We start from the raw sequence: 17,555 nt of genomic DNA on the forward strand, positions 1-17,555 counted from the left end.
GAGGCGCCGCGCATGCAGATAAGCGTCGCGTATGCGTCGCGTATTTGTGCGTTAACAAATTGCGCGATACGCAACGCGATGAGTTGTTGAGCGCGTGTACCTTGCTGGTACAACAAAGATTTTCTTTCCTTTTCAATTTCAAACACGAGTGGAATAGTAAAATAAAATCCTTAAAATATTGCAGTTGGAGTTTACAAATCTGGATTTTCATTCCTTGTATTTATAAAAAACATAACAAGGTACAAACATATCATAAAAACTCAATTTTGAGAAAGAAACAATGGCTAGAGTACACAGCCGCGTTTTAAAGAAGTAACGTCGCTGGGGTGGCAACTACTCTTGGAACGACTGGTAAGAAAGATTACTTCCCAGCTGAAAGTTCCTTGAAACGGATTTTTCTATTGGTCCAAAAAGTTGATAAACCACTTGTCCAATCAAATTGCACCTTTCTTAACCCAAACATGGCGACCCCCAGTAAGAAAATTAGACGTGACAAGAGTAGTGAAACTTTATCTCGTGTAAACAACGCTCAAGATACGAATGGCAATCAGAATGACAAATTGAATGCATTTCTTTCATGGTGTCAAACCAAGAAATTCAATCTAAATGAAAAGGTAAGCTACTAAGCTAAGTAATATTAGGATCAAATGACATGATTGAGTAGTAAGCTTACTTACAAAACATGCAGAATATTAACATTATATAAATTAGTATAAAGGTTCCTTTGACAGCGTTAACCATTCTCTACATCTGACAGTGGGGCTGTAGCTACGGACGTAGGCGTCCATTACTGCTACACTGCATATACGTGCGCGACGTCAAGCGTGTGACAAACCGTTCAAACCCAAGGGAACGTCCATTATATTATAGGTAACCCAGGCAAACCTTAGTTAACACATTTGCTGGTCAGCCAAATTCGCCGACAATGTCAATGCATTTTTACATAGAAATTTAAAACTTGTGCCCGAAGAAAGAAACCTACATAAATATGTTTTCTATACTTCACTTGACCCAAATATATGATTTTTTATGGTGATAAGTCACCCGCACATGGAATTTTAGAGGATTTTGATAGCAGTTCCATTAAAAAAGCTGCTATCGCCATGAGACTAAGATCTAGAAACACCCCGAAATGCCGCTTTGGGGAATTTTGCTAGCTGAATCTTTTGATGAAAGTCAGTCTTTGACAAGATGTAACTTTGCTACGGAAAGTGCTATGAAAAAAAGGTTTTCAGTTTTGGCTTTGTTTACTAAAAGGGCTTTAATTTGATATATAAAATGATGCAGTTTGATGGCAAATTTGAATTCACCTAGGATATTTATTTATTTATTCTTTCTTTAACCAGGGTAGCCCCTTCAGTAACTGGTACTGATCTCCAAGGGGGCCCTGAGTGACAATTTACAGCACACAATATAATAAAAGAAGTTGATAACAATTAAAAGCAATGCATGGAAGCAAAAGTTACTTAAATACAGTATTTACATTGTACATCAGGTCAAGTAATAATTACATTATACAGAATAGATAACATTGTACAAGTTTTACAATCAAATAGTGAGTAAAAGACAAAAAAATTATATAAATTTGTGGAATTCAATAAATCAAATAATTAAGTCAAATCACAATTTTGAAATACAGTTTTTAAAAGTATGAACGGTCATAGAATCAAAGTTTCCACGGATGTCTCGGGGGAGTCTATTCCAAGCATAACATGATCTGTAGTGAAAAGTTCTCTTACCAGGATTTATGTTCCATTTTGGAATGACAAGAGAATTGAAAGTTTGGCTTCTAGTACCATGAGTATGAAGAGATTGCATATAAGAAAATTGAGAAAATAAATATGATGGTGCATTATGGGTAAGACACTTGAACACAATAATCAAAAGTTGTTTCTCCCATCTTGTATGAAGTTTATCCCAGTTAAGAGAATCCATCATGTCTTTAATAGGTGTTCTTATATCCGCTGATAAAAGAATACGAGCAAGTCTATTATGATGTACTTGAAGTGAAGTTGAAAGAGAGTTTATGCAATTTGTCCAAACAGGACTACAATAGTCAAAGTGTGGCATGACAAGGGCATTGGCAAGCATTTTAAGGGTATCATTTGGGAGATAATATTTGAGTCTACTGAATAATGCCAATACGCTTTTGAGATATTAGAAGAGAGATGGTTTACATGTTCATGCCAAGATAATAATTGATCAAATACAACACCAAGATACTTAAATTTATCAACTCTTTCAATATTATTACCATTGTATGAAACATCAATGTCATCAAATGTATTCAGCATATAACTAGTACCAAAAATCATGAGTTTTGTTTTCTTGATATTCAAGGTGAGATTATTTTCATTCAACCAAGATGCAACATTTGACAAATTTTCATTTAATTCTGCTTGAAGAGTTGCTGCATCATTAGAACTACAAATAAGAGTTGTGTCATCTGCATACATTATAGTTTTACAGTTTACAGAGTTTGGAAGTGAATTTACAAAAATGATAAATAATAAAGGCCCCAAGATTGTACCTTGTGGAATACCAATATTCACATCTTTAAAGTCAGACATAATAGAGGAAATGTTAACAGCTTGAGACCTATTACTGAGATAAGAAATAAACCATTTTAGACATGAGCCAGAAATACCACATTGCTTTAATTTGTTAATTAAAAGACTATGGTTGATGGTATCAAAAGCCTTCTTGAGATCCAGGAAAATTGCACCAGTTAATTTTCTATCATTCATGTTTTTAAGAATGTAGTCAGAGGTATCAAGAAGGGTTGTAGTGGTTGAGTGGTTACTCCTAAAACCAGATTGAGATGGGTGAAGAATACCTTGTTTAGATAAATAAGAATACAATTGGTCATGGACAGCACGCTCCAGAATCTTAGAAATTATACATAATACAGAGATAGGTCTATAGTTACTTACATCTGATTTGTCACCATCTTTATAAATAGGTGTGACTTTTGCAAGTTTCCAATCAGAAGGAAATATAGAAGTGTACAATGAAAGATTACATATATAAGCAAGAGAGTCACAAATAATTGGTGCAGAAAGTTTCAAGAGTTTCACATTGAAATTATCAAGACCAGAGGACTTCTTATTTGAAAAATTACCAATTTCGTCAAATACAAAAGAAGGAGTAATAAAACCAAAATTAAAATTACTAGATACATCATCATCATTACATTCATCATTAGTAACATTTTTACATGAATCATCGTCACTATTATTTACATTGTCAAATTTTTGAGCCAGAGTAATTCCAATTGATGTAAAGAATGAGTTGAATTCATTAGCAATATCTTTATTACATGTTGTAAACCCATCATCTGTTTGAATAGATCTGACACTTGCATTATTTCTTGGAATTAGTTTCTTTATTGTTTTCCATAATTTAGTATTATTATTTACATTTTCTTCAATGGCATCAGTACAATATTTCTTTTTTAAGTATCTATTTAAGTTATTTGCTTTGTTTCTTAAAGACTTAGCCATCTTCCAATCTTCTGGATCATTAGTTTTATGTGCTTTTGAAAAGAAGTAGTCTCTATCTTTAGTCAGTTTAATATAATCCCCATTAATCCACTCAGGAAGATGACCTTTAATTCTTTTCTCTTTAAGTGGGGCATGTTTGTCACAAACATCATTAAATGTCTTCTTCCAAACATCCCAAGCATTATTTACATCATTATAATTCATTATATCATTCCAGTTTATGTTCTTCATGTCGTCAATAAAATCATCAGCATTAAATTTTTTGAATGAACGAGTTTTAATTGTTTTTGGAGGCTGTGTAAGTAAGATCATCGAAAAGGCTGTTCATAAACATGTTTATACATTTCTCAGTAACCACAATTTGATTAACCAACATCAGTCAGGTTTTCGTCCATTTCATTCAACAGAGACGGCGCTAACTGAAATGACAGATTACTGGTTGAGCAATATGAATTCAGGTAAAATGACTGGCGTAGCCTTTGTTGATTTATGTAAGGCGTTTGATACAGTCAATCATGATATGTTGTTGAATAAATTACATGAAATGGGCGCAACTGACCACACAGTTAAATGGTTTCGTTCTTATTTACATGATAGAACACAACGAGTGTCTTTTAAGGAGCTTTATCAAATGAACTTCCTGTAAATTCAGGTGTTCCTCAAGGTAGCATACTTGGGCCACTATTATTCATCATTTTTATTAATAGCATGTGTAAAGTAATTGAGCATGGTTATATTTCAATGTATGCTGATGATACCACACTGTCTGTTAGTGGAGACGATGCTCGTGATATTGCAAGTAAATTAAGGTGTGATCTTGAAAAGCTTATGATTTGGATGCGTACGAAACTCTGATAAGACAAAAATCATGCTAGTTGGTACTAGTGCTAGACTTAATAATGTGCATGAAAATGATTTTTCTGTTAGAATTGATGGTAATGATCTTGAATGTGTTGATAATTTTAAATGCTTGGGTGTTGTAATTGATAATCAATTAAAATGGCATAAGCAAGTTAATAATGTTGTTCAAATGTTTTTTGTAAACTTGCTTTGTTACGTCGTGTTAAACCATATCTTAATGTTGATACTTTAAATGTTCTTTATAAAAGTATGGTTCAACCTCACTTTGATTATTGTAGCTTAGCATGGTATGGTTGTTTTAAAGAAGATTGTCATAGACTTGATGTAATACAAAAGCGATGTGCGCGAGTGATCTTAGGTGTTAATTACTACACTCCATCTAATTATATGTTTCAAGAGCTAAGGTGGTCACGGCTATCAGATCGTAATAATTATTTCAAAGCTCTAATGATTTATAAATGTCTTAATGGTCTCGCCCACAGTATTTAAATAATATGTTTAATTATGTGCGTGACAATCACGATCGTGTTACGAGGCAAGCTGCAGCTGATTTGCTAGCTCTTCCACCCATTGTTCATGGTACTGACATCGAGTCTTTTAAATTTTCGTTCAGCTATAGTGGCGTTAAGCTGTGGAATAATATTGACCCGCCTACTAGAAATGCTGTCAATGTTCAGTCGTTTAAGACAATGTATAAAAGTAGCCATCTAAAGTAGATTGCATATTCGCTTGATTTGATGTTTTTAAAAGTTGTATATACCTATGATTATATGAAATTACGTGCCATAATTGTTTGTATATTATATCTAAATCATGTGTTTTTATGTATAATTACTATATTTTATAAGAGTGTCTTTTAATATTGTTGTAACTTAATTGTATATTGCAGGGCCCCGTTAGAACAGCTTTAAGCTGATTCGGGTATACCCTGGGTAAAGATAATAAATAATAATAATAATAATAATAATAATAATTTGTTTATTTTTACGTATTACATAAATCATGCAATGATCACTAAGACCTAGATTATGAACTCCTGAAGATGATACCTTATCTGGTTTGGTAACAAATGCTAAATCAATTTTAGTTTTACTTGTTTCAGTTATTCTTGTATAATCTTTAATAAGTTGTTTCATGTTACTGTGAGTGGCAAGAGTATTTACTTTACTTGCTTCATACCTTTTACATAAGTCTAAATTAAAGTCACCTACAATTATTACATCATCATATAAGGAGGTGTAGTTTTGAAATACTTGATCTAATTTGTCAATGTAATCGACCTTGAGTTGGGTACTCTGTAAACTGTACCAAGAAGGAGAGGCTTTGTATGTGGCAAATTGATCTCGATCCAGAGTGCCTCAATATTATCATCATGCAAATTAGACTTTTCTTTAAAAACAACACCATCTTTCACATAACATAAAATACCACCATGCTGCATTCCTATTCTATCAAGTCTGCATAAATTGTAACCTTCAATAATATACCTATATATTATCAATCTCTTTATGGGAAGTCACCACTTGACTTCGATTATTCCGTGGTATCAAAAGCCAAAAGTATACTTGAGTACCACCACCCACGGTCAGCTGACATTAGCAGATTTAAAAATAAATAAAAATATACATTTAAAATGAAAAATAAATGAAAATGAATCATGATATTATGATTTTAAAATAAATCAAAAATAAAGGAATTATATCAGTACTAGATTTATCATGTAAAATAATGAACAAATAAAGTCGTCATTTTAATAAATGACAAACTTATGAAATTAAAATCATGCTAGCAGTACCATAAATTCAAATTAATTCATGAATGATAAATAAATGAAAGTTACCTGAAGAAATTTAAAAAATAATAATGTAGGAATAAATAATATTATAGCTAAAGAAAAAGAAAACAAATCTATGTAATAAAATAATGATAATATTAATATAAAATAAAATAATAATAATAATAATAGGCCTAGTAATAAATAATAATAATAACAATAATAATAAATAATAATAATACAATAATAATAATTAACAACATCAAATAATAATAATTTAATAAAAATAATAATAGATAATAAATAAATAATAGTAGAAAATAATATTGATTTTAAAATTAATACAAAAAATATTTAAAAAACCCATTAATCCAATTCATTTATATCATGCTATTTTTAATAATATTATCAAACTTATTTCTCCACTGAAAACTATAAAATAACTGTAAATAAATATAATATAGCCTATCGATCAAAACCCATCATAAACATCCAGGCATTGATTGATTGATTGAGGCATCCATTACCAAGACAGAGTAAGAGGATTATGTATAATAACAAAGAACTAGTATTATAATAATAAAGGACGTTCCCTTGGGTTTGAATGGTTTGTAGCGTGTGCATGATTTGGACCTTGACTTGTGGAAAATAATAAGCGCTGGACGGCTAGCAGTACTACGCTTAATTTGTAAAAGGAAATCTGAATAACATTATACCCGGCGCGGCAGTAGTACACTACACCACTGACTGGCACTGTCACTACTACTAGCCTAGAACTACTCCACATTCAAGAAAAATACAGCACTAATTTTTGGGGATTAAAATTTTAAAAATATTATCATTTTAAATAGCGGTCTTGGTCATGTCAACTCTAGTGTCTGTGTCTGTGATGTAGGTATCCCAGGCAAACCTTAGTTAACACATTTACTAGTCAGCGAAATTCGCCGAGACCGGGGCCCAAACACAATGCATATTTACATAGAAATTTGAATTTTTTTCGAGAACAGGTCGGTGAAGGAAACCTACATAAATATGTTTTCTATACTTCACTTGACCCAAATATATGATTTTTATGGTGATAATCAAGTCGCACATGGAATTTTAGAGGATTTTGATAGCAGTAAGCAGTTCCATTAAAAAAAGCTGCTATCGCCATGAGACTAAGATCTAGAAACACCCCTAAATGCCGTTTTGGGAAATTTTGCTAGCAGGATCTTTTTGATGAAAGTCAATCTTTGACAAGATGTAACTTTGTTACGGAAAGTGCTATGACAAAAATGTTTTCAGTTTTGGCTTTCTTTACTCAAGGACTTTAATTTGATATGTAAAATGATGCAGTTTGATGGCAAATTTGAATTCACCTAGCATACCTTGCAGAGTTCTCCTTAATTCAATGATCCAGATCCAGATGATTGTCAAGTTCTGCCAAATAAAACATTTGCTCGCCTCAATCCTAATCATTCATTTAGTAACTATCTAGTTCACCACATAAACTTGTGGGCATTTGGGGGGGGGGGGACCTCAAAATTTGGACTACTCGCCATTAAGTTGACTAATTATTATTTTAGCTGAGTCACATGTATGACGCAGTGCTTGTGGGAACTAGGCAAACTTCAGAATAAAACTACAATCGCCGATCGCAATGTGATGTCATGATGTGGGACATACATAGGATTGCACAGTGATTAAATTTGGCAAAATTTGACCTTTCTAGGTAAGCTGACAAAACTTTGTGTTCGTGACAGTCTTAATACGGCCAAAAAAAATTGTGTGGCCCTCCCAAGCCTAAAATCTGGTGGGTCAGCCGGCCGGATTTTTTTTCTTTTTTTTAACAGCTGAACCATTCATACTAGAATAGAGACCAAACTTGTCCATTTTACCAGTAAAGAAAATGGAATTCAGTGTTTTGGTGGAAAACCAATTTATGTCATAACTTGTCCTGATGAAGTCGAGCCACATCCGGAGCAGGAAAATGGTCAAGCTTTCGTCAGATGTAGCTCTGACTTCATCAGTCCTGATGAAGTCAAAGCCACATCTGACGAAAGCTTGACCATTTTCACACAGTGACTGGCTGCACCAGTACTGTAGTTTTCACACATTGACCAGCTGCACCGGTAATGCACATGATATCCGATGGCACACCCGAATAAAAATCAGTTATTATGGAATCCCGTCGTGAAAGCCTATCTACTACTGTAACACCCATCGTATGTGTGAGAGTTACGGTTTTGACAATTGGACAAGCCTTAGATGGTTTATATACCGGCTCCATACATTCGATGTATGTACCTATCTACTTACTAATAACAATAACAAGGCAACTGGTAGGGGCACCGAAGGCAATTGCCTTAGGTTATTTTGCAGCCTGCCCCTCAGACGACAACCATGGCACTTGCCTCTGTTCATTCATTCATTCATTCTCTAGTCTAATTCATTAGTTTATTCATTTGTTCAATTTACTTTTTTATTTTTTTATTTTGTTTTTTTATTCTATTTTTTGTAGGTCACAGTTGGTAAGAATGGTTCCTGTGCACAATATGGAATGATTGCAGTGCAAGATTTAGAGGATGAAGAAGTGCTGTTTGAGACTCCTCGTCCAGTCTTACTACATCCACAAACCAGTGCCATATCCAAAATTCTTGAGCAAGGTAAGCACTTCAAGAGCTTTCAAGGACATAGTATTCTGTCTCGATAATGTTTTTCAGACTCACTGCATCTCTTGTGAACTCGAGCTTTGAATTTACACACGTTTAACACGTTAGTTAACACATTCGAGGTTAGAGTCCATTGCTATCGTATTTCGGTAGATCAGCATTGATATTGTTATGTTAAATATTCTGTTAATGTTTAAATTTGGATGAAAGTTATTTTGATAAGCCAACTGTATCTTTCGAGCAAAGGTTGCATATTTTAAACAGTCTAAAGTTTAGTTGAAGTGCAAGATTAGGCACTTGCTGTGATCGACTTTGGTTACTTCCAAACTTCCATTGCTTTACACAGTGTCATGCTTCATCAATTTTTTCTAGATTAGCAATGGACTCTAGCCTCAAATGTGAAGCTATTGGAGAACAAATTTGAAGCTAGAGTTCTTAAGCAAAGTAGCACTAGCCTATGAAGGCATTGAGTCAAGGAAGGTGTCCAGAGACTCTTTACTACATGGTAAGTTAAGAGCCAAGTGGTTACAATTAAGGGTCCTGGACTCTCAAATGCAAGTTATCGCAACATCTGTTTATCCTGCAGGTCTTGGACACTGGCGTGTCCAGGATCTGTTCCTGCGGGGGGCTCAGGGGGGCTTTCAGAGTTATGCGGGAGGGGGGGGATAGGGCTTAATGACTAAAATCGCCAAAAAACGGCTGATTTTACATGATTTTTAATGAAGTGTGGGGGCTTCAGCCTTCAAAGCACCCCCCTGGACACGCCACTGTTGGAAGTCTTGTTCCCACTCTGTTGTGTTCCACGGTGCAGTATGTGATTGATCAGTAAAGCCAATATATCATTATTCACGAAGAGGGGGAAACTGTGTTGCAGTTATATTGTATTGTCTCATATAACATGGTCATTCAAGTGAAAAGTGAAATTATTGCAGTGTGTGGTTTCTCACAAGGATGGCTCCAGAGGGTGGAGTGTATGGGGATTTAGAAATGCCCCTCCTCCAAAAAATGGGGGTGGAAAGTAATGAAGATTTAAGCAATTTTGACAAATTTTTAAAAACATTTTTGACTCCAATGGGGCGGAGATACCCCTCGGCCCTCGGCTCCCCCATAATGGCCAAATAGAGTCATATTTGCTGTGTGTGCTGGAAACTTTCAAGATCCGAACTCTTTCAAAAACCTAACTGCCCCTGGTCTCTCAAATGCACCTAATTGAATAGTGCAATAAGTGCATATAAAAATATAAACATTCAATGTGTATTATTTGTTTGCACCTTTGCTTTCAGGTAGAGATCAACTACAAAGTAACAGCGGCTGGGTACCTTTACTTTTGTCTCTGATGTTCGAATACACCAATCAGACCTCGAAATGGAGACCATATCTAGACCTCTGTCCAGATTTTGATGAACTAGACCAGCCAATGTTTTGGAGCAGGTTTGTATGAAAAAGACATTCTTAATGATATATACCTGAACTATATTTTCTGTAATAAATACCCTGGGGCAGGGGCATTTATATACGAAAGGAGGCGTTAAATAGCATGATAAGAGGAAAATTTTAAATGAAAATATTATTATATAATTTTTACAAGCTTAAATATCAGGGTGAAAATCACAAAATATAGAATCTGTTCTGGGTTCATATATCCAATATGATATGTGCCCACATAAACCATTTTTATACGGCACAATATTGGGAAATAATAAGAAATTACATTTGTAAACTTGTGCATGTTTAAGCAAGAATGTGATTTACTGGATGGAAGTGGAGGTTTTACAATAGCTTTTGTCCATGCAATATCATGATTTAAGACATTTTAAGCTTACTCACAGTCTCAGTTGATATGGCATTGAAATTTTTCATAATTTTTCATGTCATAATTCCACACTTGTGAATCAGAGTACCAGGAGTATGTTCTGTTTACTCTGTTCATTCTTGTTCACTGCATGTTTAGCTTGTAAGCAATAAATTGGATCATCCTTGGGTATCATCTATACAGATACTATAGTATTAGTATAGGCAAAGTTTTAGTTTGGGATGGCTTTTGACCTTTTTTTCTCTAAAAATGTATTGATTATAGAATTGAAACTTTCATTCCCAGTGAAGCTGTGTTTCATCTGGTGAAACAGAATAATTTTTTATAGATATATAATTTTTTGCCATCTTTTTCTGACATAAGGGCGTATTACACTAAATCACTGCGCGAAAGGTGCAATGGTGATGAGTTCCGGTTAAACGTATATGGCTACATGAGACAATGTGGTGTCCTTAGAGACCATGTTCTTCGTGAGGTTGGCATGTTCTGATTTAAATGAAAGATGCTAACCTATTAATGAGTAAAATAGATATGAAATTATACAAATCGATTTCACAAGAAAAGTAGGCCCTGTCCGAATTACTGCTAACGGAACAAGTTTTAATGCTAGTTTTGGGGTTGAAATAGCGGCGTCGCTTTTCAAATTTTTTTAATAAAAAACTGAACCTGTAAAGTTCCCCAAAATTGAAGCTTAAATCAAATTTCAGTCCTTAATTAATACAGGGATGACGTTAAAAAGTGACAAATATTGTCACGCCTGGTAGAAAACGCCGTTTAAAAAAGGTGATTTTTACGTGCTTTTCAATGGAGAAGTTATTTGGTGGTTTACGCCCATAAGGAATAGATGACAGTATTCATTTCATGGTGTACATATTTATATCCAATCTGTACATTTATTTTATGATATAACAGAGAAGAAGTAGAGGAAGAATTACGCGGTACAGGAATTCCTGCATCAGTGAAGAGAGACGAGGAGAATATGAGCAGAGAGTACCAGTCTATTGCATTGCCATTCATGATGAAACACACAGACACATTCAAGTAAGCTTTATCTGTAATTGCTTATTATATCATCCTCAATTCTTGTTCATTGATTAGGCAATAATAACTGTGTGTTATCTGTTTTAGGGTCATTGCATGAAATCAGAGGGCTTTGTTTTGGGCCAATATAATTTTCCAAGAGAGTGTGAGCTCCCTGAGGAAAAATACCTAGGCCCAATACAAATACAGACAATTTCATGCAATGACGATAAAACATATAATACAAAATTGTCAGATTATTTGTATGTAGGATAAGAACAATTATGCACTTTGCAGTCAATTGTGAGATATCAATGACCTACATTTTTGTTTGTGTGTTTGCAAATAATAAGATATGGATCAAATGCATCACTTATGACTGCTCATCTTGTGCTGCTGGCTTATACAATGTGATCCAAAAAGATATCTGCTTGTCCCTTTAACAGCTATCATGTATAAGACCTTTTTGGACAACTTGTTATCATTAAACATAACTATACCATTTGTTACCCTGATGGGGCAGTGACGTCAGTGTGCATTTCATTGGTGCTAGCGTTCCCTCACAATGTGTGTGTGTACCCCAGCGCTTTGAGCGAACGCTAGCTATTTGAGACAGCGCCAATGTAATGCGCGCTGACGTCACTGCCACATCAGGGTGATAAATGGTATATTAGTATAAGAGGTCATTGACTCTCTTGTAGGACACATAAACTTAGTCATCACTGAAAAATTAGAAACAGCTAACTATGAAAATGTTTTTGTATCTAAAAATCTGGAATAATTGAGTTTTTTTTGTATGTTTGTTTGTTTTTGCTCTTATTTGATTGAAAATGTCTATAATGATATTCAATTGCAAATTATTTCACATTTTATCCAAATTGTGTAAATTTCTTCTTTTTCTTTTGACATTTTTACTGTAGCCCTGAAATTCACACACTAGATCTATACAAGAAGATGGTTGCCTTTGTGATGGCGTACAGTTTCACAGAGCCTCCCAGTATCCTTGATGATGATGATGACTCTCCTGCGCCTCCTCCTATGATGGTTGCTATGGCAGACATTTTGAATCACATATCAAAGAACAATGCAAAGTTGAGATTCGGTAAAGACAGTCTCAAGATGGTTACGACGAGGAAAATTGCCAAGGTAGTATTTTTGTTTTTTCTTTACAAACTTAGACCCCGTTTACACAGAGCCTGAAGTCAACTTTAGTCGACTTTGAACTCGACTTCATTTGTGGGTAAACATGGTCTTCGCGTTTTGAACTCAACTTCAGAATGATGACCCGGAGCAACATTTGTTGAATTCAAAGTCAACTTCAAACTCGACTTATGCAGTGTAAACGAACACATAATATGAAGTCGACTTCATAATGGTAATTTGAAGCATGAGCAAATGATGGCATAAAAGTCGAATTCACAATTTGTTTTGAGCTTGACTTCTGTGTAAACACCCCGTCAAGAAATAATTTATGCTAATCCTTAGTCACAATCTGAATTTAATATCGTAATTGAAGTCGACTTCTCTCTGTGTAAACGGGTCTTATTCTCTAATATTCCTGCATCAGAAAAGCTGTTCAAGGTTAATGCTATTTGCACCTTGGATATTTCTAACAATGGTGACTACCATGCTGACATTTTATCTACAGGCTGTTTTGCCCATTTGTGATGCGATGAAGCAAAATGCTGAAAAAAAAGTCATTTTAAGTTATGATCATTCATATTTGTAATTTTCTCAAAAGTAAGACCCACATTTGGAAGTAAAATGTGCCATATCTTATGTATTTTCCTCCCAGAATACGTACTTACAGATATTTGTCTTTTTTCCTTTAAAAGATATGGTAAAAATGACATATTCCTGCCAAATGACCATCTATGCTGCATTCAATTGGTTTCAAGAACTTTGTGATAGCCACTTGATTCAGTTAGAAATGTATTACTGCAGAGTGCAGTCCTAACCATGCATTTTGCAAAATAACACATAAACAAGAAACTTATTTGAATAATAATGTTTAATCAATCTTGTGAAACATTATTGAGTGATATTATGATTCACCATAGATTTAGAAAGACACTGTTTTGATAAACGTCATATCAGTGTACATGCTGCTAAACTGTATGTGCATATTTTCCTGTGTTATATTCTTGCAGGGTGAGGAGGTGTTCAACACATATGGGGAGCTAGCAAATTGGCAATTACTACATATGTATGGCTTTGCTGAATCTTATCCAGAAAATATATATGACACCGTAAGTTATCTAACTTTGTATTGATTGTGATACCCAGGATGTCTTTGAGTAGTTTCTGTTATATATGTAAAGGAATTAAGCTTTAAATTGGGTACCATATTGCCCTCTCTGAAAATTTTCAGGGATACAATGGGGACAGCAAAGAGTAAAGTGTCATTAGAATTACTACAAATGGGACAAAATATTGACAAATGGGGACAAAAATGTGTCTTTCCCCCACACAAAAACCCTGGCTACGCCACTGGGTGCCTTGGGTATATCAAATTATTTTTGATTTCACAATGTTTATTACTATTATTATTATCTATCACATTTGTTGAGCGCCTTTTAACATTAAGAATGTTTCAAAGTGCCACTGTTTAAAGGTTAATTTGGTTGTGATTTAGGGGTATCAAGTAGAATGATATCGGTATCAATAGGTGACATACCAAACAGATGATCAGTAGTTATTGTTCTCTGCTCAGCAGTAAGTGTGTGCATCATGTTTTGTTGAGGAGTCTATATCAGGTATAGGGCAATCTGTGGACCAGGGAAGTAATCAAGTGCAGTTACTTGCTTTGATTTTTTAAAAGTCCTCTGATGTTTACAATAAACATATTAACCCTAATGTTGTTACAGTGGTTTGAATTGGAGGTGTCCCTCCCCCTACCCAGCTGTAGGCGAGGCACCAGGTTGTACAGTATTTTGTAGTACACAGTGATATAACTTATAAGGGTTAAAATATGTCTATTCCTGATAATTGATTTTTATTATAGTCAGTTCAGTTCTGGTTATCAAGCTCTCTTCAGAAAATAACAATACCCAGTTTGCGCAGTGTCGATCCTGTTTCAGTTATGTATTTTTTACCCACATCTCCGTACCATCTAGGTAGACATTCCCATGTCAGTACTACACAAGTGTGCCTCATCTGTGGATGGTTGTGATGCAAATTTACTAGAGCAGAAGTGGAAATTCCTTCAAGGCTTGGATCTTGTATCCGATGATGGTGCTTTTATTCTTGGTGTGAATGGTGTACTTACTGAGACTGAAATGGAGATGGCACTCAAGGTAAGAAGATATCTTAACTGCTTATAAAACTTACTGGTACACTTTAATAAGAAAAAATTTCTTAAGTCCTTGGACACTACTGCCTTTCTTATAGTGTCTCTGGTTGATTGATACCTGATATAATCATCTGAGTAACCAATCACAATAGAGCTTTTAGATCACTTAGTAGTTTTAAGATTAATCCTATTGACTCTGCTTACAATATCTCAGATTGGCTCAATACATGATGTAGCTCACTTTGTGACCAATCAAAAAAGTTCTTAGGGGCTGAAAATTTGCCAGGTAGTGCTAATGGGGACTTATTAAGAAATCAGTATTTTGCTGATTATGAGAGTAACATTTCATAAATAACCAAATTTTGTGTGCACATAAGGTTAGTGCTTGTATTTGTGTCATTGGCATATCCTTTGTGAAGATGTTTGTGAGAACCCAATTTGTCAATTTACTCTCTCCTGTCGAATGAAAATACTTATATCGTCTGCTAATTCTGTGCTGTGAATTGTTTATTTACCTTCAGGTGATATGTATGAGTGCAACAGAATTCCAGGAATACAAGGATAATGAAGGATGGAGTAGTGATGATGAAAGTGGTACTGAAAATCTCCTAAGTAATGGTAGGTTCCTTGATGCAACTTTGTAGGGAAATGTTGTTAAGTTTATTTGGATAGGTGCGTGTATAGATCAGTGAAACAAGATCCTTACAGATGTAACAAATTAAGACTCAGAAGTTGGTAGAGTCCAGATAGCCACAGGCATAACTCTATGGGAAATGTGCCATATTGGATTGTAATACACGGGGACTGATATACCCTACCTGACTGGAAGCACTTTTTAGCTGAAAGGTCCAAATATAGCAATAATAGGGTGTTACAAGTGTTGAAAACATTTCATCATAATCTCAAAACTCTGATTGCAAACAATCAATCAGGTCGTTCTCGGTTGTTTCGAGGTCGGCTTCTGACACTTTGCTCACCACCAGTCATGTCTGACTTTTTAATTGATAAACAATCTTCCAATATGTCAAGGGCTCAGTGCAAAATGATCCCTTGTTTGGCCAAAGTTAGAATTTGGTACCAAAATTATCAGAAAAAATGGCCTTCTAGTTATAACGAAGATCTATGTCCATTTCCAATCCCAATAAAGCCACAGACCAGTGTAACATAGCCTTATCTCCAACAGCCCTAAGCCTCTAGTGAACACATTCTCATGAAGGATTAAGTGAAGATTTGTGTCCATTTCTAATCCCAATAAAGCCACAGACCAGTGTAACATAGCCTTATCTCCAACAGCCCGAAGCTGCTAGTGAATACAGACTTAAGAAGGACTAAGTGACAACTCGTGTCCATTTCTAATCCCAAAAAAGTCACACATCAGTGTAACATAGCCTTATCTCCAACAGGCATAAGTTGCCAGTGCACTACAGACTCAAATGGGATAAGGCCAAAATGAAGATGATACATTGTTGCACTGAGCCCTCAATGTGCAATACTGTAGGACTTCTTCTCCTTCTTCCTATATATGTGCATACCTTAATTTGAGTGTTGTCGCACAGGCTTAACGTGCACAGTTTTACCTATGCACGATCCTGGAACCTAGGATTGATTGCAGATATCAGAACCGGGGATGGTCCCCCTTCTCTTTTCGAATAGCTGTGACACTTAACGTGCACAGAGGCTGTAAGGCAATGTTTTATTTTTTGATCACCATGATCAAATAATCATCAGTAGTAAGTAGATTCACAATATAGAGCTTTTCCCAACTTCATTCTCAAGTTTACTGTCTCACTTGTCTCCTCCCACTCTGCAGATTCATTACACAAGCTCTCATTGCCATGGAAACAACTCCTCATCAAATGCATCAAGGAATGTCTAACTAACTACAAGGAAACACTGGCAGAAGATGAATTAAAGTTGAGGTCAGAAAGCTTAACAAAAAGACAGACATTTGCCCTTCATGTGAGAATCGGACAGAAGAAAATTTTATGTAAATTTTGCGAACTTTTGGAAGACAAGTCAGGAAGGAGATGACAAATGCAGAATTAGACATGGAAGACTTCCACTTTTTTAAATTAATATTTTGAGAAAATGGCAATACCATTTGTTTGAAGGATCAAAGATCCTAAATGGTAAGGCTACAATTTGTGCCAAACATTTTTACATCATGAATGAAAACAAGATTATGTTACTGTTGGTGCATTAAAGGAGTATTTCGTGATCCTAGCATCCTCTTTATATGACATTTTTCAGTAGATATCCACGAAAAAAGCTTATTCCCAAAATTTTTGCTAAACAAATCAATCTGCAAGAAATTTTTTGTACATAAACATGTAGCCACAGGTTTCCAGTGGTATAAAATTTCATTTTTTTGGGAGAAAAGTGGGGGGGGGGGGATGATGCTGTAGATCACAAAATGCCCTTTTAATATGTTAAATTTCTCCAATAAAGATTTGTTATGCCCATATCACATTAGGCAATCACAAAGTGCGTAAGGTTTTGTTTGTGACATAATTTCCGTCACTTATCAGAAAAGCGATTGTCGATATCTGATCTATAAGTCGCCAGCATGCAGAAGTGTCAAATTATGTTCTTTCTTTATTAAAGGAAGGTGAATTGATATATTTGGAAAATCAAATTC

At 34.9% G+C, this 17,555-nt stretch overlaps 1 protein-coding gene across 1 annotated transcript; it reads left to right on the forward strand.

The window, feature by feature from the left end:
* Positions 1-427: 427 nt before the first annotated feature.
* Positions 428-17,209, forward strand: LOC140158453 (N-lysine methyltransferase setd6-like). Its single transcript, XM_072181548.1, has 9 exons — positions 428-614; positions 8,642-8,786; positions 10,076-10,223; positions 11,518-11,646; positions 12,546-12,771; positions 13,776-13,874; positions 14,742-14,921; positions 15,439-15,535; positions 16,728-17,209. Exons 1-9 carry the CDS (start codon positions 462-464, stop codon positions 16,946-16,948), a joined length of 1,398 nt encoding a protein of 465 aa, XP_072037649.1. The 5' UTR covers positions 428-461; the 3' UTR covers positions 16,949-17,209.
* Positions 17,210-17,555: the final 346 nt, after the last annotated feature.

Source organism: Amphiura filiformis, chromosome 1, assembly GCF_039555335.1.
Source record: "Amphiura filiformis chromosome 1, Afil_fr2py, whole genome shotgun sequence".
Classification (NCBI taxonomy): domain Eukaryota; kingdom Metazoa; phylum Echinodermata; class Ophiuroidea; order Amphilepidida; family Amphiuridae; genus Amphiura; species Amphiura filiformis.